Below are 26,454 nucleotides of genomic sequence, written 5' to 3' on the forward strand. Positions count from 1 at the left end.
ACTTATTCTGCTTTAAATATCATTTTGTATTCCACATAGTTCTAACTGTGTTTAAATTATTCGCGCAGAACTTGGTTCAGAGCTCATAATTTCGTGTTCTACATAATCGTAAAATAAAAAAAAAACAGAATGTAAAGTAATTTAATTTTGGAAAACGTTCCATCTATATTGTACGTCTCTTTGAGCTTTTTACTTTTTGCAGGTTTTAACGTTACATTTTCATTTCATGTATGTATATGTGTACAGCTTGTGGCAGCTTGCGTTATATTTCATTCGGACTTGGTGATTAGTAAGAAGCACGTATATTCCATTTGAATATAAAACGTGATAGCATTTCTCAATCTAATTATCTCTTATTGTCAATTTGCGTGGATTATGGTTATAAATCTTTTCGTAGATAAATATAGTATCCATAGAAACATGAGCGGTTGGGGGGATAGGTAAATTACCGCGTGTAAGTTATTAACGTACAAGTGTCGTAGTTTGCCACTGCTTGCGAATCGATGACGATGGTGAATAAATTGCTATTGACAATGTATCAGCAGCTTATAGATTGTCAGTGAATAGTAGACAGCAGTCTTGTTCGTTAATAAATCCTGCAAGAAAGTGGCAGTTATTTTTAGACAAGTGTATAACAATTGGATAAAGATAATGTATATAAATGTGAAAACTTTTGTCGGTTTTTTTTCTATTTTTTTTTTCTTTCTTTCTTTCTTTTTTCCAACCTTTGAACACCTGGGCGGACATGGCTCTTCTTTCTTACTCTCATAAGTAAGAACGGTTTATAAACCGTTAGCTCAATTTCCGATTCGCAAAAAATATTCGGTGAGAAAAAAAAAAAGAATGTTTTTATGGCCATTAGAGTTGGAATTACTTTCATTATTATTAAGCAGACATTATTTAATTCCGAGAAATTTCTACGGCACGAAATCATTATAAGGGCAAGGATAATGTGATGGTGTACGAATAAAAATATCACATGCGCGAGGAATTAAATTTTCAATAATGTCGAGAACTTAGTAAATGGAATTCAAAGTTATAATTCGCCAATTTGAGGAGAGGTCATCTCCTATAGCGGTAATTCTACGCTATCGTTATCGCTATCGATTTATTTCAAAGTCTTGCCGCGGCTACGGCTTCGCCGTGCTACAAGTTCTCGAAACCAGGTTGCTCAATCCGGCTCCGACAAATACATAAACCGTCCACGGATATTCAGTCACAAATAACTCTCTCGCTCGCGCACACAAACTCCTTTCTCTTTCGTCGATTGGCTTCGATTTTTGAAACCGTCTGTACGAGGCGTCGGGACGGCCGTCTTCTCAATTATCCCCTGGGAAGAATAAACAGCGATCATCGTAAATTCCCAACCGGGTGAATCGGCAGAATTCCGGTTAAGGCTCGTAAGTATTATAAGATACGACACGGGCGTATCAGCACCCACGAATGCCGCGGTTTGCGATCCTTTTATCACGCGTTTAGACTTGACGCGTTTATTTCATGACTCTCTCACCCCATTCGTTTTTTTTTTCCCCCTTCATTCTCTCGTCCTACGTGCGAGATCTCGATACGCGAAGAATTTGCGACTACTTGTATGCATTACAGAAATAGTTTTGATAAATTTCCATATACCTTCGTATCTATATGCATAATGGCAGTGATAAAGCAGACTGCATTTTGATTCTATATTAAGAACCAGCCCGACGAGTGTCTTGATTAACATCGTCAATGTTAATTCTACAGGCAGATCTCGTCTTCTACGTGGATAATTTACAACGTGTCGGGCAATTTGCGAGGACAAAAGCGGAGGGTCGTTATTAATAATAATTAATAATTTGCTAAACTCTAAGTTATCGGGCGCGAGGCACGAGACAGGGCGCGATCGGTGATGAATTTATTGTCGACTTATTGTTAGCGCTCGTTTAGCGATCGATAGAACCAGCGAGTTTGCAGATATAATCTCGCGGTACGATAATTATTTAACGAGTAGCTTCAATATTGAATTTTCGTCTCACATTCTTGCGTACAGGCTCTTGAACGTATTTAACCACTGCTGGACTGATTGCGGTACACTGGCTGCGCACGTTCGATCAACCTTATTACACGATGTAATTAGTTCTCAGTGATTGGAAGAGTAAGCCACCCTGGGATCTCACTCGAGATTATAATGATTCAATGGACAGCGCGCGGAAACGTTTCTATTTCCATTTCCTTCGCTCGAGAACATATACATCTAATAATAGATATGTAAAAAAATTTTACGATTAAAAAAAATTTTCACTAACAACTTTACAAAGTGATTACAAATGATTATTCGTGTTGAACATTTTGAAACATGAAAAAATATATTTTTAAAGAAAGTGTGAACTTTAATAAGAACGGAACGTTTTATTCTTTTTTTTATATATTTTATAATTAATTTTTATTTTAAGTATTTATTTATTTAAGTATTTATACTATTTGTACTTTAAAAAAAATTCCTATTAATATTTAGAGAAGAATTTCTCTCATCTAGCGGCTCTATGTCGTCTCATTCACGTCCGTGCTATCGATATTATCAGAATTCTGATTTTTCTTTATTAATTCGTCAAAGATCTCTTCTTCCTCAGCCGTGAGAGTTGCTCTATTTAGAAAGTTGGCGATATTAGCTGCGTGTATCATCAATAATTGTTTTCTTTCTTCTTTTGCGCGTTCTGCCTCAAGTAGTTCCAATCTTTGTTGCTCTTTAGCGATTTTCTCAATCCTAGCAATCTCCTTCTCGCGAATCCTGTGGCGGTGTTCAATCAAACTCTCCAAGTCCTTCCGGTACTGTATTTTCATCCTTCTTTTTGCCTCAGCCGTGTATCTTGCCATCTTCTCATCTTCCATAATCTTTTTCATGAGTTCCTCGGCCCATACTTTATCTTCTTCCACGAAACGCAGCTTGCACTGTTTCGCGAAGACTATCTGTTCCTGTAAAGTAGCAGCCAGTTCCCGCTGCATATTTTTTCTACGCATTGTCTCCTCCATCTCTCTGAGCGCAAGCTCGTATTTAACTTCCTCAGCTACGAGATCAATCAGTCGCTCTTCCTTTTCTCGTTTTCGAGCCTGGGCGTCTAGGATTATTTTCGTTATTTCCAACAAGACACGCTCGCGTCGCTCCGTCTGCTCCTGTCGGAGTCTTTTCACCTCCTTTGATCTCTCCTTTAGTTCTTTCAAGTACTTTAGATCTTCTAGATGCTTCTTCTCTTCTGCTTCACACTCTTCCTGTCGACGAACCTCCCTCATTTCCTCAAGGAGGAGTCTGTCTCGCTTCGTTCTCTCGACAAGTTTAGATTTTTCCTCCAGCGCCTTCGAGCGTTCCTGCTCTTCCCGCGCACGGTCCACTTCTTCCAAGAACTTCCTGTACTCACGAGCCTCCTCCACATTAACTCTTTTCTCCTCCTCCTTTCGTGTCAACTGCTCGTCCAGCTGCCGCCTGTATTCCTCCGACTTCCGCAAGATATCCGACTGGCATTTAAGATCCTCCTCGAACACTTCCTGCTGTTTTTGGCGGATTGAATGGGCGATCTCACGTTTTTGCACGAGCTCGACGTATTTCTGAGCTTCTTTCTCGTCGAGCTGAGCTTGCAGCCCCTTCACCATATAAGCACGACGTAATTCAGCCGCCAATTCCGCGATTGCGTCGAAAGACTCACGATTGCGGCAACTGCGGCAAAATTTCATAAAATACAGAGCGTTCTCGTTACTCGAAGGTGCGTCTTCCATCGTTAATTATTGGCTTTGTCTCACGGATCCAAGAAAAGATTGCGCGTTTACGCGACTAAGATCATACAATTAAATGTGAGTCGTTGGATTATCTCTAGCTGGATTTTAACGTGTCGGAAGTTGTTCATAATCTTCTGGTTTTGCCTGTAAGAGTTACACTAGTTCATTATAGTTTTATATTAAATTGATCGACGTAAATGTAAAAATGCATTCTGCGTTTATATATCTCTCAAAAAATTTTTAATGCAATTAACACGCACACACATACATACACACACGCGTGCACGCGCAATACATTTAGATTTTACATTTCAATATTGTTAAGTTATTTTTAATTTAAGGAAGAAACACGTTTCATTGAAATTAACAAATTTTTAATTCTCTGGTGTTAAACCTTCAAAGCTATCATTAAAAAATTTATTTTCTAATCTACGACTTTGCTGTTAGACTCGACATGTATTAACGAGAAAGAATTCTACGGTTTGTCAGCGACAAAAAATTCTTTGCAATGCGACGTGCACCACTTGAATGAGTTGCATTTGCATCTCATATAACGTGAGATTTATGTTCGTGCATCGAGCCGTATTAACGTCCAGATTAACGGTAGATAGACTTTATTATTAAACTACTACTACTACTACTACGTTTTTCCTTTTTTTTTTCTCATCTTCTTCCTATTTTTTTTCCTCGAGACTCAAGAGTGCTTTGGGAACGTTCGCACGCAATGGGTTTGAATTAATTTAAATTTACATGTTAACGAGAAAGTAGTGCGATGCCGCTATACTTATTTTTTTTTTCTTCTCTTTTTTAGCCATAGGCAAGCTGCTTATCAGAAGATGGGAAAAAAATTGGGGGAAAAAAAAAAGTTGGTTTTATGAGACGATAAAGCGTATTACGTACGAGGACATGACGAAATGCCTTACAAATCGTCGTTCGAGTTTTCTAGAAAAATACTAAGATTGAATCGCCATTCTATGATGTATGACTTTGACATATGCGTTCCACAATTGCGAGCCGCTTGTTCGACTAAAGCAGCTGCCGATTTAAGAATAGGACTGTAATTTACTGGAGTGGCCACACAGTTAACGTACGTTTTATCAAAACATCTATGACAGGATGCTCACAGTAGTAATATTGACAGATCAATAATTCAAACCTCTTAGCTTAATGGTTATAATTAATATTAGTTTTCTATTTAATATAAGAATTACTTTTAAATTGTAAAGAAATGTGCGGCCGTTATTTGGCGTGCGTCAGTACCAAGATCTGCGGTAGTCCTTTTAATAAATTAATAAAGAAATATAAAAAGTTAATTAAAAGTCTTTTAATTAAAAATAATTAAGATTGAACTGTTTCGGAAAATAAAGATAAGTCTCTAAAACTGTACGTACGTTGTACGTTGAGAAATAAAATAATTAGAAATCTAAAATGTAACATTAAATAGAAAATGTTCTTTCCGGTGTAAGATACGGCGATAGAAATCGCCGAGCTGGAACGTTCTTGAGCAGTTCAAGGCCATTTGTTTCATCAAATAGTAGCGACTCTTGTTCAACGAACCATTTTGTTTTATGTTTAAGCAACGATATAATTGTTGCTCACTTAAAATGTGGGCATTACTGAGCGCGGTTAGGTATCGTTTATCGTCCGGCAAATAGTTGAAGCATGACATTACGCTTTATGAATATGCAAGAGATTTTGTGGAATAAAATAGTTCTGTAATTACGAGCACTTAGATTTTGCAAACAAAATATTTGCACCAAAAACACGCGCAAGCGGATTAAGAATGATAAATATTCGGATAAAAAAAAAACAAAATTATATTAAACTATAATTTTTAGAAATGTAATTTCTAAGAATAAGACATCTCAGTGAGAAATTAGGAGTTAAAGAGATATCGAATTAACGTTAGACGTTTTCTCAATCATCATTCTTCCGAAATACGTTAAGATTCTACAATTTTTTATTAAAAATTTTTAATTAAGATTTTTTAATTAATTTTTATCTTTTATTATATATATTTTTTGTTTGATTTATGGTATTTTTTCTATAAAAGGAAAACTTATATTCCATTTCCTTGGAAGAAAAAAGATTTGATATGTCATAAATAACTGTATTTTAATTAAACCACTTTGCTAGCGTGTAGAACTTGCATTACTATTTCTTTTTATTACATAAATTATTCTAAACGAGTTAAAATGTGTGCGGGCACATTTTTACCGACTGTATTATTTATTAACGTGTATATATATTATTTTTAATTTTTCGAGAAAGCCCTAACTTATAAAAAAAATTTTAATCGTCTCTATTTATTGTATTACTGTATATACATAAGAAAAAAATCTTATAACTTAACCTAAAAATTAATTCCAATTATCGCCCTTAACATTACTTTTATACAGACAGCACATTACATTTCTTTCCAATAAGTAACTCTAATCTACACGAGAACGCTTGTACCACGAAATTAGTAATAAAAAACAAGATAAACGTACCCTTTTGTGCTCAGGTTCGAGTAGATCAAATTCGTATACGAAGTGGTCACACGTACCACACACTAAATATTGTAATATAACAGTCAAAGGTGTACCGAAACAAAGAAACGTTTCGTTTCACGTCAGATATACACATATATATCGTCACGTACGTTGTGCACACGCGAGACAACAGAGAAATGGATTACGCGGCAGCGTCTCTGCTTTTTTTTTTTTTTTTACCGAGCACGGGCGGCTTCCGGCCTCGTTGATTCGTCGTTTAAAATTCACTCGCACGAGAAACTTTGTCGAGAGAAACACGCGTCGGTTTAACGCGAACGCCACGACGGATTGGGACTGACTAACCGGCTTTCCGCATCGGAGCACACGCGAACCGCAGCTTGGCTACTCTCCGCTGCGGCCCCTTTGAGCCCATCCCTCCGACCTCCGTCCCCGACGGGTCCCAACGCTCCCAACACTCCCAACGAGCTCCTACGGAAACCGGCCGGATGGGTTTCTACGGTCCTGAGAGTGAACGTTGAGGGCGTGCGATTATCAGGTTCCAGGTATGCGGCCGAGTACGAGGGTCGAACGCGTGGAATCGCGGCAAACTGTACCGATAGTTATCGAATAACCGCCGGAAAGTCGAATATAGGTGAGTCTCCGACGATATTCGAATGTCCGATTCAAGTGACTCAGCCGTCGGACGCGACCGGTGACCTGCCCGACGGCTGACTGTGCACTCCGATCGCGTAAAACCGATCCGTTTAATACCGTAAAGCCAGCTCGAAAATTAATCCCAGCCCGTAATACAAACGGGGTCAGGAATCCCCTTAGACTTAATCACTAAGCCGAGTGTATATAAGTTTCCCCTTACACGAAAGCAGAAACGTTTCGAACGAAACTTGGTTGAGTACATACAAATTAGGTATCGAATGCAGCCCGAAGGGGTTAATTGACGGCCTTCTCTTTATGAGGAGATATACATATATTATCGCGCGATAATCGTTCCATTCGTAAAATATTAATAAAAAGAAAAAAAAAGAAAATGTTTCCCTTTATTTAATCAATATAAGGAGCGCGAGGGACGCTCTCGTAGCACAGGCAACTGTAATTTTTATCAACACTTGTGCAATTTTAAAAGAAATAAATTCTGAAGGCTGATAAGGAGCGGAGGTAGTCGGAAGGTTTCGTTCGCAGGGTTCGTGCGAGTCACGAATCAGCCCTGTTTGACCCCACCATTGGCGATAGTTCCAGTGGAGGAGGCTGATGTCGAGGGCGCCTACCGCGCGGCAACCCCCTGGCGTCCAGTGGCTGCGCCTCCTCTGAGTCAGGCGTTACGCGCGCGTCTCGTACATAGAATCGTGTGTGCTGTGAATTCCCAGTAGAAGCGGATAATCCCGTGAATTCTCGCCGCGTGGTAAAAAGATAACCCGATCGAGGGTGCATCGGGATTTACACGCGACGCGTAAACCTTTTCCATCCGATCGCGCGCTCATTCCGCTCTCACGATCTTCCGGATCTTTCGTCATTTCGTAATGTCGCCGTTCATTTCCACCAGCCTGACCATTGCGTTTAGTTCAGCTATCGGTGTGCTTCAAGTATTTCACGGCGATCGAAAATGAAATTTCACCTCCACGCGTCCAGCCGTAAGCTAATCAAGCGAGCTAAATCGCGCTCTTTGCTAATTGTCATGGCGTCCTGCGCTTAATCGCGTCGCGAATAAGGTCGAAAATTGTTATCTATCGGAAAATTTTCTTTTGAAATTAAAAGGAATTTTAATTCCGCGCTGAATAAAGGAGGTTTGCCGTCGAAGTTCTTTCTTAAAAATTCATTATTTTTCATATTTAATTACGTATGATAATTTACATGGGCGATATAATTACAGTCGTGTGTCGTCGAAACTTTAATATTCGCTGCATCATAAAATTTTGTTAGCAATATTGTCGATATTTTTAAATAATAAATTCTACCTTTTTCACAGTTGGTCACCTTATTTTCGGTATTAGTAAAATCTTTATTTTAAATCTATTTCTGGCTTGGAAAAAATGTTAAATATCGTCCGCTATTTTGTTATTTACGTTCAGAAGTGGCTTAATGCGCTTTGGCAAACTATAAAATTGATTTTGGTAAAGCTGATAATTACATGTACTGAACAAAACGTAGCCTGTCAGGTTGGAGCATCAGCTCATCTACACGGTGATGTCCCTTACGTCAGAATGGACCGAGGTCATATTTACTGACCCACCTCTTTTTGACCTCATTTAGCCTCGTGTTGTAGATATACGTGCAACGTCGTTGCGCCCGTGTCGTTCAAAACAATGTACTGTATTTCGGTGAATAATTGAAAACCAAAATTGTGCTTGAAAACTAACGCAACAGCGTCTAAAAGAAAGACTTCCGAACATTCGATAATTTGTCTTTAAAAAAATTTAATATCTATTTCTCCGTGCAATACGTAACGTGCAGTAAAATAATTTTGCGGAAATTAAAATCGCGGGATCATATACGTTATCTAAATATGTGAGACATATCTGATGGATACTTAATTTTTTAACACATTTCTAAATCGCTAATAATTCCTGTACAATCGTACAAGAGTTGTCTAGACGATTTTTTAATTATTTTGCAAAAATCAGCTGACGAATCAAATGTTTCAACTACGTAAATTCACTAAAATTTTTTATTGTTAGAAAATGGAATTTCGTTAGGTAAATACGTTTCGTCTTTGCAATCACCGTGACGAGCGCTTATTGAAAACTATTTCTGCAATTTAGCTTCTGCAATTTCACGCACGGACTTTCCCTATCGAACATATTTTCGTGTCGTTTTATTAATGCACATTTTTAATCAAACCGATTAACGGTGTGTACGATTTTCGGCTTATCGCTTGGAACCATTTGTAGGAATGGAAAAGGATCTACGAGAAAGTGTGATGGAATAATGCGGTGGGAAATTTTTGATAGCCTGGCGAATCACTGACTTTAATTCGCGAGTGGAAGGATATTTAGTGATCGAGTACGCGATTGAAAAAAAAAAAAAAAACTGCGTTCAGGTTCGGATCGATTTTGAAACGCTTTTCATTTTCCTTCCCTCATATTTTTCTCGTGCATCTCGAGGGGATTTTCTCCGGTGACATCAAAAAGATCGTTCTCCATTGGGATTCCGTTACGTCGAGGGTGAGTAACTTTCGTAAAAGATTCGCACATAGCTCCGTATTACCCTAATTTTAAAACAGATTTTACAAAAACAGAATAATTTAGCTGAAAACGAAAAAAAATCATAGTCGATGCTTTGTGATAATTTATAATCTTTTTCTCTTTAATATTTCAAAATTTTAAGTATACGAAGTGATTTAGATAATTATGAAATTAAACTGGTGTCATATTTCGTTATCTTTACGAATATCGGTTTGCGTACTTAATTAATATTCAAGATACAAGAGCAAAATGAAAATGTAAATACCTCGAAAGGCGTCGGTGGGCAGTTTTGGAAGCCAGGAAAGTCAATCATAAACTGTTCGCGAGTGATAGTCTTTTAAACGAACTTACTGACGCTCGTACGTGGTATACATTTTCTATAATACGTTGCCATTTGTCACAGTGTGCACTTAGCACGTGCCTCGGAATAGCTATCGATTGTCATTTACCTAAATTATGAGCTTTTTATGTAGGCTGATAAGGTTAGACGTGACTTTTCAGAACTATAGACCATATCGTGGTCAAGATGTAGCGTCAATTTTTTTTTTTTCCTTTTTTTTTGACAATTATGTATGATAAAGCACAGAAAAATCGTCGCCGTTGGACACATATGTATGTGCGTATCGTAATATACGAATATGCTTTTTCTTTCTTTCTTTTCTACATGTCGATGAATCACATTTGTCACGTTCACGATATATATCGCTACACGTAAATCCGGATATAGCAAAACGAAATGCTAGCAAGACCATTTCAGTAATTCATAATAATAAATTCATAATGCTAAATAATTCAAGATGATAAGAATCTCTGATGAAAAATGAACCCGTGTGCCGATTTATCATAGAACCGTCTCAAAATTTTGATATGTTGCAGTAAACGATAATTACTTGCGCTGTAATGTAATGATAAACAGAGAGTTTAGATAATTTTTTTTACCTTCGTGTAGTAAGTGTAATTTGTCATTGATATTTTAATTATTCTATATTATAGAATTTTGAGCAAATTAGAGTTTTATATTAATTATTGTACATATATGGCTCTTAGTGAAACATATACACTTTTAACTGAGATAGTAATGTTTCAAAAATTTAAAAATAAGAATAATTATAAAAGAGTTTAAGAAATATCTATGTTTTAGATTTATTATTTCCAAATGTTCGTATTTTTATTATTAGTGGAAAGTATTTTATACACGTGTTGTAATAATTAACTCCGCTGTGTTGCATTAAGCCCATTTCTTTTCTACTTTTTCAGATATCATTAAATTTATCGTATCTCAAAGCTTCCTAAGTCAAATAAGTCTTTTTTTCCTATTTTTATTATTTTTTTTAAATTACGTAGCGCATTTATTGTCAGGCTTAAAAAGATATGCGGGAGACACCACCTGCATGTGTTGTTGGAGAATTCAATTAAGCCATTGGCGTTCAAGTTTTATGCACGCGACGTGCAAATTGCAACGGTGCATTTAATAATGTTCCACTGGAATTGTACGATCGTCGGACGAGTAGCCTGTGCGAGCGCGATCAATACTTTTGCCGCAAATATTAATTTATTACGCGGGTCTTATCTTGCAGCTAAATGTTATATATATGTATTTTTTTTTTATTGCATTTGATGCTCGGAAGGATAACAGGTTGCACGATTTTATCGATACTCTAATTGAAAGCGCACCTCGGGAATGAACGCGCATTTGACACAAGTCGGCGTTAATGATTTATCACGCGTCAATACATATCCGTATCTAATACGTATTGCATTATCGAAGGATCCTTTAGTAATAAGCCGAACTATTTGCAAGATCTACGCCCGACAATTCAACTGCTGTTCATTAGACATGTAGACATGTGGACTGTCAAATCGTTGCGAAACTATATATATGTATACGAAACTCATTTGCATGTTGAATATCTTACGGGCAGCATATCGTGCCTTTAAGCGTTTATCATTTCGATTAGTTTCGCGCGAGATTGGCCGTTACATATATAAATTTTAGAATAACAAATCGCATGAAGTCGAGTGAAATAATCGAGAGTGATCAATGCGATATCTAAAAGTAATAATGAATGTATAAATTTCTATTTTTATTATTGATATTTATGTAGATCGCGAATAATTAATGGTTGTTATGTATTTATTCTGCATAATTAAGTTCCGATATTTTAACTAAAATGATAAAATTATAAAGTAAAATGTTCTCATTGTTCGCGGATATGTCGTCTAACTTTTCGATCGTTAAAAAGGAGAATAAAACATATTTTTCGACGTAGACTTAATTAATGTCAAAAATACATTGGTAAAGATGGCTCAAGTAAATTTATAGATTCGAATCGAATAATAGACGACGTATTTCAAAACTTAGTTGATATACTACCAATTTTGCACGCGGTATGCTCAAACGAATCGATTTGATTGATTTAATTTATGACTATTTAAACGATACTCCAGTCGTTGCTTGCACGCGAAAATGAGTTACGTAAATTGCTCTTTCATGCATATGAGGTGCAACATATGTACAGCAAAACTGCAACTTAACTTTGCTGGACAAATTCGATTAGGCGTTTCACAATGGTTTCGTTTTATAATAATGCACTTTACTGTGCTCCCTAATACCTAGAGCCGAAATCAATAAGATTAATTCGAACGACACGTTAGCTGGGTCTTTATTTATTTTATAATTTTATTGACAGTTACAAATTAGCTCTACATCTACGCGATGTAAAGTTTCGTTCTCGTTATGTCAAAAGTTTCATTAGAATCGTCGATTCCCTCACGCGATGCGGCGTGATCGCGAACATATGCGGACAATGTTTCCGAATGTAATAATGAGCAGTAGGTATGTGCGTCATTATTGACATATTTTGCGATAACTTGCCTTTCTATCGCGTTATCGCCTAAACATTGTTCATTACACCGAAATTATTTCAACAGAACAAATAAAATGCTAATACATACTCTATGCAAATATTTCTTTCGCGAATCGGGGACAGAAAAATCTGAGATCGTATATTATAAAATAGACATACATGTTCGTTAAGGAAAAATGTATAAATAGGGGACAAGATAACTGTAAGATTAATAACTTGAGTAAGCATTTCGCATGTGTAGAATTTTTTGTTTTTGAGATGTTTTAATGTTTAAAGTCTCGATTTAAAGCTCCGGAATAGAAACTGAAAACTCCGAACGTTGTATATTTAGTATGTCGCAAAATATATAATCGATACAAAAATATTCCCTCTCTCGCGAGTATGCAGCGGTATATGGAATCGAGACAAATATTGTAAAATATTATTCTCAAAATCTGTGAACAAATATGAGAGAGAATAACATATCCCGGGATTTGGAAGTAATACATTTTCGAGATTGAAACGCATCTATCGTGGTCGATTTTAGAATTGTGATTTTTCCAACTGTGCCGTTTTGAAAGGACACAATAATTTCAGATGGCATCTCAATGCGACGCCTTCTCGATATCGTCACATTTCGGCTTTCCGGTCTTTCCCTTTCTTTGAATACTTTACATACATATCGAACAGCATCAAAGCCGTGCGCGAACCTTGATTTGTTTCGCGACAACAAAGTTATTCGAGACGACGCGTGTCGTTTTATCTTCGGATTTCCGTTTCGCGTGAGACGAGACGAATTCTCTTTCAAATAATGGTCTTATCTGTCATTTTGTCACGCTACTGTGTGATATAATTTTTTTTTAATTTGTAGAAGAAATGCGCAGCTTACATCTACATAGTGATCTCGTTAGACCGTTGTGTGCTCGCGCTGCTCTAGTAATCAGGGCAATAGCACAGCCAAGATGCCATTTGCACTCGCGTGATAAAAGGCGAGCATTGCGTGGCGAGAAAAACGGATAAAACGCGACGGATTTTCTCCTTCGTACAGAAATACAGTCCAGATGGATTAAAGTGTTCGTATTCTTTTTTACTTCGTCCCAACTTCACCGGATAAAATAAATCTATGGACGGCGAGGCTCAAAACGTTTATTTGAACCTGGAAAATGGTGAAATATCTCGATAGAGTAATGTACGCGTTTATTTTGGTAATGAGCTATAAAAGCGCCGAGGTTTAAACCTACTTAAACCTGCTCGGTACTTAAACCTGCATTCTTAAAGCGTCTTTGAACCGTTGACCTTTCTAATTTCTTACGTTCGATCGCTCTATTCTGCGTCTCTTGGACCGTTTTATTGGCTTTCAGGTACATTAAATCGAGAGAAAGTTGTCTTATAAACATTTGGTTTAAGTTTAAAATCCAGAGTTAAACTAAGAATGCGTTTATATGTGTGCTCGGTGACTTTTTTTACTACATAATTGCGTGACACTTTTAACTATAATACTGTCGAAAACGACCATAATAAGCTAAAATTATTCGCCGGCAATAAGTTTAATTATTACACGTAGATACTAGGAAAGACTGAAAATATATCAAGTATTTTTGTTAATAAAATATAATCTACAATCATAAAAAAAAAAAAAAAAAACAATACGTTACCGAAGAAGCGTGAGATATTCTTTAATAGTTTCATAAATAAAATTCTACGGTAAAATGTGGAAATGTTTCGAGAGATAAAAGGGTACTTTTTGAATACACGTAAAACGATGGCAGGCGTGAAGAGACTTTAGCGAACGGCAACGCAATATTATTTGTTTCAGGATGATTTAAATTTCTTTCCTCTCATATTTTTATAATCAGACATTTTTTTTTTATCACAACGGCGCCATTAAAATTGCAAGAGGCCGCGCCATTATAAATAATGAATTTCACTGATTGTACTCATAAATCGCGTAATTCGTCGAGAAACGTAACATGTTGGATTACGGCACGAAAGACAAAATAATTTGTAAACTACGCACGTAATAAATCAACCTAAAAGAAACATCTAGCGATAGTATAATCTGAAAAGGGGCGCGACACGATGACTTGTTAACGTAGAAAGATTTATCGTGGTTAATTTCCTGTTCACTTGCTCGATAAATGATTTAGGATACAAGAGACTATTACTCACTGTCTTTTCGATGTGTATTATTAGTAACAAGATCTTCCGTTTTAATTTACGGTACTAAGCTTGCGTTATAACGCATGCCGTCGGACAACCGTTCCGCTTTAAAACCCTAAACTATACATACGATGTATGTACACTAGGCGAGATAACAACGAGAATAGTTTAAATAATAAAGTACTTAGATACATATAAATTCATTATTATTTATCTAATAATTTATAATTATTGTAAGAAATTTATCTTACACAAAAGAAAAAATATTTAATCAGCAAGTCATCTATTTAGATTAGATAATATTTAATAAGTGCAATTATTATTGTATATTTATGTGCGGAACGTTTATCTCTCATTTTATTTTCTTGAACTTTTACTTCCGATGTGGTAAACAATTTTGTTCCAATCTGATAAAGTGGCAAAAGGAAATAATTATAAATTGTATATTTTAAAGAGCAGCCATTCTAATGTTTTTAATAAGGATTCTCTCGGGAAAAGCTTGATATTTATGAAGAGCTGTCACACGCAACAGTTGCGCAATGGTGAATCTACATGTAACATCCTAGAACGCATGAAATGTATACCGTTGTGTTTTCTTTCGCTGGCATATTTGCATAATTACTTTGACGCTTACTTAGCGATCGCATTCAATGGAATTAGCGTTCTAAGGTTTATTGGATCGTTAGCTGTAAGTTAGCTGTAAGTAAACAATAATATTAGCGTAATTGATTGCAGCGTTTATTTTAACAAGCAGATTGCGTCAAGTTATGCTTGACAATCTGCGCGCAAAAGACAAATGTGTGTACCTCCGCAAACATAAATAATCGGCGCGTAACAATTTCTGACAATTGGAACTTGCGCGGAATTTCTAAATAATTGAAATCGTCTGTTTTGCTCGGGAGATGCGCTCGCGTATAATTGTAAAAGAAGCCCATGAGAAGAGAAAAGAAAGAAATGGTGTAGTGTACAATTGTGTATCGAAGCAATTGTTTCTTCGACGTTTTATAAGACTTTGCCTGCGCAACTTTAATCATACGCACCCTCGTTGTTCAGCCAGGGTTAATCTTTGCGACGCATTTCTGCGACATTTCGGGCGATCGATAGTATCGATTTGCCTACGGGAAAAGGGTCGGCGCGCATAACACGTATGTGTAGCGGTGTGCGCGTTGGGTATTATATCCTCGGGTGGGATATGGGCTGATACGATGTGTGCGACGGGCGTCCACGTCGTCGCGGCCGTGCGCGACAAGTAGGCCGACTACGTCACATTGGCATTAAAAGCCAGTATTCATAGTCCGTTCTTATATTTTATCATCATCTTAAGTATAGGCTTGTGCGATTGTCAGCCAGTCATAAAGCCGTAACAGTATTTTAAGACGGTTTTAAAATAAGCACGAACTACGAATACGGGCCAAAGTGTCTTTTCTGCCTCGGCGATAAACCAATTTAAACCGCATATTATTTCGTTATCAACTGTAATTATTTCCCAACACGCAGCAGGCAGAACTTAAATTTCCATCTAACATCTACTGCCTCTCTCGACGGTTTTCGCGTCAACAGCAAAGCCGATAATTCGCGTTGACGTGTATGCGCAGTTATTATCGTCCTGTTCTTGATTTTCCTGTCGCGAATTAAGTGCCGTGTTGTTCCGACGCGAAAGCTAATAGGAAGGAAGAAGACAAAGTAAAAGAAAAAGAAAAAAGAAAAGCGGCAGACCAATTACCCTTAAAACTTAAATAATGAAATATGGCACGTTACCTCATGCATAATGCATGCACCGTTGTCAACTATTGAATATTGATTTTTTTTTGTTGAATAATTGTCAATATAATAGGCACGATATAGTGATTTTGATATAAGTGGCACGTAAAAAAAAATAAAAATAAAAAATAACGTTAAAATAGGATATTTTTCAAGTTTTAAAATATTATATGTTCATATATAGTTGTAAGATATGTATGCAAACCAAATAATAGTAATGTGTCAAAGAAACAATGAAAGAAAAGTAGCGTAGATGGTGGAAGTAGGCAAGGATAGGACCTTGACTGACATTAAATCGGTTTGCATATCGGTGGGAAAGTAATGATTCACGTATATCTACATACATAAGATAGACCGTAGTATCAGTTGTGCATTATTACCGAGTATAGATCGATTGATGTTTCGTCAAGTTTGCAAAGAACTTGTGCACTTCTTTTTTACCCTCCCCGCTTCTTTCGCAAATTCAATAAAATCAGGTTTCCGCGTGTATCGCTCAAGTAGTTAAACATAATTAATATGTCTCGTAATAACTTTGAACCAGAACACAGTACTGGAACTTTGCATGTAGCCGAGAGTCCCTACTGCTTTTGATTTAGGTCTAACGCGATCTAGAGTTACTTAGCGGTAGCCATTATTTAGTATTAATCTAGTTCAGCTATTTGCTTATCAAGCCGAGCCAAGTTTGTTTATTATCCATTTGCGCTATATACGTACACGAAATACCATTTATTTCTGCCTGTGTATGATCCTCCGTTGCTCATTAATTGTTGAGTCATTAAAACTTTTAATCGCGCGCACGATTTTTCGAATTATATTCTGGAGTTTCTAAAATTCTATTTCTTCAGATATTTTATATTGGATAATATATTATACGACCTTGCCTTGTAACATTTGATTTCAATCATTCTGACATATCGACGGTCCCGCGTTCGGCGAGAATAAATTGTCTTTGCGATTGATATCTACTAAAATCAGACGGAAACATTTTTCACAGATTGTTGCGATACTAACACACGTTCAATAAAGGCAGAGCTGTTGATGTACACTACTATTTAATGGTATTAAATGCTTTTCCAAAAATGACAATATTCTAAGATCTGATTGTATGTATAAGCGTTATAAATTATTTAATATAATTTTTATTTCATTATTTATTATTATATTTATGTATATGCGTAAAAAAAAGTGAAAACGCGCTTGTTGGGACAACGTGTACATTTCAAATTTAAAAGAGCTCGCAGGATATTAAATACAATTTAAAAGAATAAACGCTAGGGACATGAATTTTCCGATTTCGCTAACTCTGATGTACATATATCAGATCAATATATTATATATTATAGAGTTACCCCTTCCTTCCCCACTAATCGATGATAAAATAACAAAATGTAACTCGCAAGCATTCACAAGAACAATGCGTTAAAAAATTTACTGGCCTTATGTACTTACCGAATAGTAAGAGCTAAGCGTGGCGGTTTCACGTGTAAGACGTCGAATTGCTATGATGCGCATTGCCGATTCAATTCTTACTGCCAGTATTAATTTTTTAAAGCTTTTTAAATATCCTCATCTTTATAAATCTGTATTAAAGCAAGTAAATGTGTATTTTTATGTGGTTTAATATCAAAAAAAGTTAATCATATAAATTTTATTACACAGTAATTAATGTTTAATTAAAATTTAGACGTTATGCATTAATAATATTCTTCGACTCAAACTTTGCATCATAATGATTCTGCACGTAGAAAATAAAAGCACTATTTTTGTATAGATTGAACCTAGGCTATCGATGAATCTATTTAGAACCTGATCGCCTCAGCAGTTATTAAAATCTGATAGTCTTAGCTGCTCTTAAATGAGTATCTCGCGCAAAGATACGAAGACTGTATAACTAGAATTAAAGTGAAAACGACAATAAATGGCTTGAGTCGGTTGCTTGGGTGATTGGTCTTGCTATGTGTGCACTTAGCGTAAAATAATATATTGTGTTTTCGTCTACTGATACACGAGGTGATGCAAAACAATTTTATATTCTTCAAGTGCCGCGCTTCTAGCTCAGTTCCGAGGCAATTCTTTTTCCACAATTTTTCTTTATTTTTAAAATTATAAATAGCAATATTTGATACTTATCAATGGTTGATTCTTATCACAAACCGAATTTAATATCGTTCAAATCGGTAAACTAAAATCCTCAATCTATAATATTTCAATAAAATATACACCTGAATAATTATTTACAAGATAATAAATTTTACTTTAACTTTAAAATCTTTCTACCTTTTAACGTGCTTCATGAAATATAATTTCACGTTTATCACGAGCATCGCTCAAAATTTTACGTTCGATGAAATGTCGGAGGGTAGATTTAAGGGGAATTCAGATTTTCATTCGCGTTGCGTGCCGACCCATTCTACTAACCAAGTATCATACCTATAGAAAAGGGAATTTAGATGGTATAAATTAAGACAAGCCGTTGCTGAAGGAAATTTTTCCGTTCTGCTTGACTACCTTAGGATAAAAATGCCTTTATCATACTTGTGCAGATCTTTTTACACTTGATAAAGTCCGTTATTTTCTTACAAAGGAAACTGAAGCCGTTTATCAGACGTTAAACGATCCGTATTCCACGGTGCGATATAACTTAAGATGATAATAGGTAATAGATATTGACTGTCTGCCGCTTACAGAAATTATGCAAAAGCCAGACGTATCGAGCCGTCTAATAGAAAAAAATTCTAAAGGTCAAATGTCTGTCACAATAAAATGTTAAGTCATGTAAAACGAATTCTTTTTTTTTTTTTTTTTACTTACAATAAAACTTTTCTATAATTTAAGTTTCATTCATTTTTTTTTCTTAATGTATTGTTTAATATAAAAAATATATTATATAATGTATTCAATTGTAGCTAATTTATATAATTAAATGGACTAAACACGCGCATACACAAAATGCAAGAAGCATTCATGGCAATTTTTACAATGTCAAATAATCAAGACTAAAGAGTTCGTTTCAACATTTTTGTTGGCAAAGAAAGATATTATGTATACTGAATACGTAATCATTTAATTAAAAATTTTTTTCAGATTCAGAAAATATCAGTTTAATGTTTATGTTTAATTGCGTATGCAAGAGATTTTCTTTCAACTTTATCATGATTTTTGAAAAATACGTAAGACTTATTAGATCAGTAAATTTACGTAACGTATTTTCGATGGCTTTGCTAATGTAATTCTTGGAATATTGGCTATAATTAATTTTTTTTATGTAAATAATCGGCTTAATAATTATGCAACGAATGCATTACCAGTTTGTGTGGGCACGTGCTTGTTACTTAAAATAGATTAATTCGATCTCTGTAGTATCTTAGCATAGTATTGGTGACATCTAATATCCTATAAACATCGAACCATTGTAAATCGATCATTACATACATGCAAATGTCAATGACAGAAATAGATTTAATATCGGCATAATTCAGAAAGATTACATAATAATGAGCTCCGTTTTCCTTGTCAAATCAACAATTAATAATCCAATTATAAATAATTTATATATAATAAATAATAAATAATATTATAAATTTACAATAATGATACATATTTAAATGTCAAGTTGTTCATTAAAACTTGGAGAAAAACTAGTATTTTTTTTTTAAAAAGAATAGATCATTAACTTTTACAAAGTCTCTTAGGTATAAATAAAAAAAATTAAAATTGTCTTCATTATTTATGTCAAAATTATCCCGAGTAGAAATTTAACTTAATCGTTATCTAACGACTAGCTAGCCAATTTATGGTGTATCTCGTGGCTGTCTAGAAAAACTGTCCAGCGCCAAAAATGTAACTCTCAAATCGTCTAAGTATTTGGACAATTATTACTGATTAATAACGAGCTAGAAAAGCTAGATGTCCAAACGTTTTTCGCCGCGTACTAGTATACTGCGCGTACTGACTTACCTATGCCAACGCGCGTTCGACTGCTGAGTCCGCCGGGCCACCCTGGGTCCTGTCACATGCCACCCGCCGCCGCTCGCGTCCACCAGCGGCACATTCCCACGTGGACCGTGCAGCACGAGGGCTGCCAGCTGACGTAAACACACGCACGCACTCACACTGACCGTAGTGACCGGCGGACTCCGAAATCGAGCACGCGTTGGCATAGGTCAACACGCGCAGCATACTAGTATGCAGCAAAAAATGTTTAAATATTCAGCTTTTCTGGCTTGTTATCAGCCAGTAATAATTGTCCCGCTATATGGCCCTCGGTGAACAGTAACTGTAAAATCAGAATAGCTAAATGAATTTCTGCTCGGGATATGAGGTGATTTATTATTGTAAAATTAATATATGTATAAAGCGTGTGTTCAAAGTCTACGGAAAAAGTTTTGTATCTAAAAATATTATTTATTTTATTTTTATTAAAAAATTTAACTTGTTTTTGAGTCCATCGCTTTAATAATTCTTGGCGGGATGTATATGAGAGATTTCTTTTATTATATATATATATATATCTTTACTCGTATATCGTTGCACACGCGAGCTTTCTGTGGTATGGCTCGCTTCACGAGGTATCGTCGTTTTATCGGAACACAAAGTGCCTTGTTACTGTCGCAAGCGAAGATGGCTTCCACGGTGAAAAGCGCAAGCAACACACATCTCGTTCCGCTGAATAAATCTTGTCTAAAGCACCGAGTAGCATTATTCTTTACAGATCTTCGTGATTTTACTTATTATAAAAATGTAATTGAATGACCATCTCTCGTATACTTTTGAAACGATATTGTAACAAATTTTTTTATTAATTTAAAAACTGTTTGAAAATAAAAAAAATTATTTACTTAGTTTAAGTGTAAATTTTAATATTATATTAAAAGTGTTTTCAACGACGTTATATGTATAACGATATTCTCAAACGCCACACATTTCTGGCCACTTTATTACTTTTTGCTTATATTCGAGGTCTGACGTATCAACTTTAAAACATTTTTTTTTTAATTAATACGTTAAATATATATATTAAAAAAAAATTATTATCTTGAGATCGTTTGAAGAAAATGAAAAAAAGTTGTAGAAAGTTTCTACATTTAAAAAATGTGTGTGTGAGTGTGTACGAGCATACATTCAGATATTTTTTTTCACGGTAGTCTTTGTGCTTCCTCGACGTCTCTTGACGGAAGGTTTTCATAACAACAAAGCAACAACATCGCGGTAGCAAATGTCACTACTTCTCGTAATTCAAGAGTGAAAAGCGCCTCTGGGCGCCCATGTGTTAACATGGAATGGTCGAGAGAATCTACCCGAAATTTGTTCGCATCTCGAGAGTCCGAGAGTTGGAACGTGTCATCGCCTAGGCGACGGAGTAGCATGTTGTCCGTGTACTCGACATTTGTGTCCAGTTGGAGAAATACGTCGTCAATACTCCTACGTAACGGAGAGCACAATTATACGTCGTTTATGTACTTTATAAAAAATATGAGCGGGACTTAATTGTTAGCGATTGATTTATCCTAGTATCGGGAAAACGGATCAAGAGTACAATATAGAATAAAATCGCCTAAAAAAAAAAAATGCGCGTATTAAAGTTCTATGAATGAATATTAATTGCATCCCCGGCATTTAATCTTTGTTCTTCGTCTGTAGTATTTTCCAAGCTAACGCGCGGGCTTTAATGTACTTCTATGCGATAAAAGAACGTTAGCGTCTTGAAAAATTTATAGCGCCGCTACCTCGTAAGGTTCGTAATTTTCGAAGAGAATATACTTCCTCAAAGCTTATAAAAGATACTGTATATAAATTTTGCTTTCTTATTTTAGCCAATTTTTTACGTTATATTATTAATAAAACGAGATAAAATGTTAGCAATAGTATACAGACGTGCGTACAAGATCGTATTTATTATTTAAATGCTTTTACATATAATATATTTTCTTTCATATTTTTAGAGATAAACTAAATTGAATTAAAAATTTCTTTGCTTTTCTTTTAAATTAATATTCTTATGACTTCAATAAAGAACAAAGTTTTTTAATTAAAATTGATACACCAGATTCCACGATATAAGCAAAAAAAAAAATAATGTCGCCAGTATAGTGTGCCTGTTTAAAAGTTAAAATATGCACTTATTTACATATGTGTCATATACTATTTTTATTAATTCTAGACTTAACATTTTTTTTCTAATAAAAAATAAAAGTACAGTAAAACGACAATGGCCGAATTTCAAGAATATTGCTTTGCTGTGCGTCATTCTGGACGTACCTATAACGTACGCAACATATACGATTATTATGAAAGGTTGCGGGGCAATCACATTATCGACCTCGCATGCAGAAATGTCGTTAACGTTTGGCCGAAGTTTTTTGAAAATTAAGTTCTGCCGCCGTAATTGGCATCGTCAGCCGATCCACGGCAAGTTGTATCATTACCGGGATTAATTGTAAAAAGAAAAGCACACGTTGAAGCATTAAAATGTATTTTCTGTTCGACCGCAATGCTGCAAAATTACTGCGCGCTGAATATTACGTCGCGATATTTTGCGATCGATGGAGAAATTACCGTTAGCTATTCTTAGTGTAACAACACTTTTGCCATAAATTAGTTTGACGGCTCGTTTATAAATACGTTTCACAAAATGATGATTTCCGACACTTAATGAATTCGACTTTCTGGATAAAAGTAGAAATTACACATCGATTATCTATACTTATTTTCAGTAATCATGGCACGCTCGACGAGTAAAATAAAAGAAATAAAACGAAAGAAAAGAAATTAAGAAACATTTTTGAGATAAACTCTCAGTTTTATATCCAATTAAACAAATGTTTTTTTTTTTTTCGTTTTTGCAGCAAAGGGACGAAAATTGTACAGAAACGCGGACGTTTATTTTTCTCTCGCCACGCTGAACAAGCAACAGTTACTCATCTATTTATAACGATATCGCACTAACCACCATCCGTCGAGTTTATTATCATGTATAAATATAGAGGATATAAAGAATGTTAATATGAAATGCTTGAAGAGAATTTTATAAGAATATTTGTTACGAGAATATTTATTACAATATTTATAATTTACTTCATATAAGTAAAATCTATCATATAAGTAAAAAATTTAATTTTACGGAAAATAAGATGTTCCCACATTTCTCAATCGACCCTCTCATGTAGATAAAATATAATTTGCCATTTACTGATATGTTTCCAAAGCTGCATAATTACGCGTCAGCAATGTACCTTTTTTAAAATGATTCCGAACTAAATAAATCCAAGTTTTGCATAAATGCATAGGTAGTTAGATAGAAAGAAGAGATAGAAAAAAAGAAGTAAAAGAACCGAGAGAAGAAGAAAGAAGAAAAATTCAGATTAAAGAAACGAGATTTCTATTTTTCTTTTTTTTTTTTTCCATTGTTACGGGGTCAGCGTATGCATAATCCAACTAATTACGATTGCAGATTTATGCAGTATGTTATGCAACGTACAAAGCGCTCGTCATTCAACCAAGTTAGAAAGAGAACGTGGAGAGCAGGGAGAGGAAAGGAGGTAAAAGTCGTCGAACTTGTCGCGTGTGGTCGATGTCTTGCAAGCTCTCTCGAAATAGCAGCTGCAAGATGAATGCCCGGTAGAATGATCGCTTTTAAGAGATTGTAGGTTCCACTACTCGTATTATCAGCGAGATTGTTTCACGCACCGTGATTTGGACCTTTATCAATTGCAATAGCTAGTATTAAAAGGCCGGAGAGTTTGATAATTTATTTTTTTATTTAAACGCGTCGTATCAACGTTATTCTATCGTAGGCAGCACGGTGCAAAATTTTGTAAATATCTTTTGACGACGTTAGTTGCGCCCCGGCAACTTTGGATTTATGCAAGTTTCACGCAATTTGTTTCATGAATATTAACACGTGGAACTTCGAAGAAAATTCCAGTGTCACTCAAGTAGGCCATTACTTCTCGTGAGACGACGCTTTTCGGTATAATGTCGAATAATAAACGATCCTGATATTGAACGAACGAACGATTCCATTTCCCCGAGTCTTTAAATATGTACAAATCGTTTGGGAAGCCTCGCAAAATTATTTAAAATTTTCAAAGTATAATTAAAAGGGTAAATATATTATTATTTCCCCGAAATATATTTTGCTTAAATATTATACTTGACTGTTTGTTCATGGAAATTGCTAGGGAGCTGGAATTAACGTTTATTCAGTTTTATCGTAATAATTGAATAAGATAAACGTTTATGAGGTGATTATCATTAAAATCTTCATTGGCAAAAACATTAAACATGATTATGATTACGGTATTTCTTTGTTCTCTCGAAATATTAGCTTTCTTTCGTTACATGACGATATTATCTTATGTACACACGCTTATTTTTCCTTCTGTTTATTGCCATGAAGATTTGTAGGTGTCCCAGTTTTTTTTTCTATTATTATTCTAGTCGCACATAAAAAGATATTATCGCTTCAGTCCGACGTCACACTTTACGTAAATCATTCATAGGAAAAGAAGCAATTATGCACTATTTTTTTTCTTTTTTTCTAAAACCAAAATTGAATCAATTAACATTTTTTTTTTTTTTAATGAAATATATCAATAATGTTTAATCGACAAATGTTACTTAGCTGATAAGGTAGGAGAATAGTAATTTTTTTTTACTAGTAAGCGGTTTAGCTGTGCTTAATCAAGCACAACAAAATGGTTGAATGCCCGTACGAGACGTAAAGGAAAAACAAGCCTAAGCATTCTTCGTACGATAAAAATATCGTATCGATAAATATACATTTTTGGAAGATTATTTCTTGAAACAAATTATTTTATCTGCAATTTTCGAGATATGGAATTCGATAAACTGGTAAGAACAGCCATGCTTATAAATATTACATCGTGTATTAAAATTTCTATAATTAATTATCAGCTCACACGAGTGTGACTACAATTTTTTAAATTTTCTATCCGTTCAAAAAACGACAATATAACTGGATCTTTGTGCAGTTTCATTGATAAAATTTTTCGCTATCAAAACAGCCGTTTATTTCGAGCGTTTCGGTCTCAAGAAGTCAACGGATGTGTTTATGCCTTATATAGTATTGAAACTATTCATTTTCTCCGCTGAGATCTCTCGTCGAAAGTAGCAGCGAGGACACGATAGAGACTCGTGTCTAACTTAAACAAACTCTTCTCTTACGATTTTACGGCACTATAAGCGAGGCACGACAGCGGAGCCCACTCGTAGGCGTTTGCCCCGAGTATAAATGCAGCTGAATGTAAGCCGCAAGCTCCATTTGTTGCTCGCAAGCCCGCGGTTCGCCGAGGCGGGCAAACCGGAGGCGACTTAGTCTCTTGTATTTTCGTTGGCACGGCACCCGGTACCGCAACCGCGGTACACTGCGGCCACGCAAGCTCGAGAAAAGGTCAACCGACGGCGTTCTCTGTTCGACAGACTCGTGCAAGATAGCCCGAGCACAAATTGCTAAGACACCTAATCTCCGCGCCTGGTTTTTTTATCGGACCACGCGGGTCAAAGTTATGTGTCCCAATTTTCGTTACGAATGTGTGATTTTCCGCGAGTGCGCGGAGCTAGGAACATTTTCAATCGCAATCTTTTCGGTCAAATTACGATTGAGATGATTTAATCTGTCATTAATAAATGATTACTTACACGCGATTTCCAACGAAACCGTGAACGATATAAAATAAACTAAGGAACTATACATTTCACTAAATTGTGTTAATTAAATAGAACTGAAATGTTGCCTTTTTAGTGGATTTAAAAAAATATTAAAAACATATCTTATGTTAATTGCTACCAATAATTATATTTATTCATTGAAAACTATTTTAGTAGTTATTGTGTTTGAAGCGCGTTCATGTAACGATTTCAAGAGACACGTAAATTTATTGGCGAATTAACGATTTGTTTGTGCATAATTGCAGCTATAATTTAGAATGAGCTCGCAAACGGATCGTCGGAAATTCCATCAGCAAATGAAACGCACGGCTGAATAATGCACTGTGAAGCAGTAATTTCGCGCTATCATTGTTATGACGTCGCCCGAAGAGAAAGATGCAGCATGGTGATGAAGGATAGGAGACTCGGAACGCTAAAAAAGGTGCACATACAGGTAATTAACTCTACGCCCGTAATTTTTAAAAGCCTTCCAGAATTCCTGTCATAAAAAAAAAAAATTTTTCTATCAACCATTTCGTCTCATTAATCTCATTTCGTACCGCGAAGGTAATATTACGTGTATTAGCAAAGGTCTCAATGAGA

General features: G+C 35.5%; 3 protein-coding genes across 12 annotated transcripts in view; 1 reads left to right on the forward strand and 2 right to left on the reverse strand.

Annotated features, from left to right (window-relative positions):
* Sprt (PDZ domain-containing protein sprite) overlaps positions 1 to 26,454 on the reverse strand; it is a 117,843-nt gene that overhangs the window by 11,038 nt on the left and 80,351 nt on the right. Inside the window, exon 1 of one of the 2 annotated variants that reach the window (XM_070675081.1) lies at positions 6,237 to 6,758. The exons of the other annotated variant lie outside the window; for it this stretch is intronic. The gene's annotated coding sequence lies outside the window, so the exon portion shown is untranslated. Of the gene's footprint in view, positions 1 to 6,236; positions 6,759 to 26,454 lie in introns of those variants that run through there. 2 annotated transcript variants of the gene reach the window in all.
* On the reverse strand, positions 1,021 to 6,238 carry LOC139113737 (meiosis-specific nuclear structural protein 1-like). Its single transcript, XM_070675107.1, has one exon. It carries the CDS (start codon positions 3,742 to 3,744, stop codon positions 2,518 to 2,520), a length of 1,227 nt encoding a protein of 408 aa, XP_070531208.1. The 5' UTR covers positions 3,745 to 6,238; the 3' UTR covers positions 1,021 to 2,517.
* The window catches only part of LOC139113734 (uncharacterized), a 37,465-nt gene continuing 18,483 nt past the window's right edge, over positions 7,473 to 26,454 (forward strand). For 2 of the 9 annotated variants that reach the window (XM_070675094.1, XM_070675102.1), the window contains exons 1-2: positions 7,473 to 9,394; positions 26,118 to 26,305. The gene's annotated coding sequence lies outside the window, so the exon portion shown is untranslated. Of the gene's footprint in view, positions 9,395 to 22,756; positions 26,306 to 26,454 lie in introns of those variants that run through there. The other 7 variants (XM_070675099.1, XM_070675097.1, XM_070675100.1 and 4 more) reach the window with 5 other exon arrangements.

The sequence above is a fragment of the Cardiocondyla obscurior genome, linkage group LG03 (genome assembly GCF_019399895.1).
Source record: "Cardiocondyla obscurior isolate alpha-2009 linkage group LG03, Cobs3.1, whole genome shotgun sequence".
Lineage (NCBI taxonomy): Eukaryota > Metazoa > Arthropoda > Insecta > Hymenoptera > Formicidae > Cardiocondyla > Cardiocondyla obscurior.

What these genes read in the sequence shown, in the direction of transcription:
- LOC139113737 (XM_070675107.1), bottom strand. Translation starts at nt 3,744, where the DNA reads ATGGAAGACGCACCTTCGAGTAACGAGAACGCTCTGTATTTTATGAAA.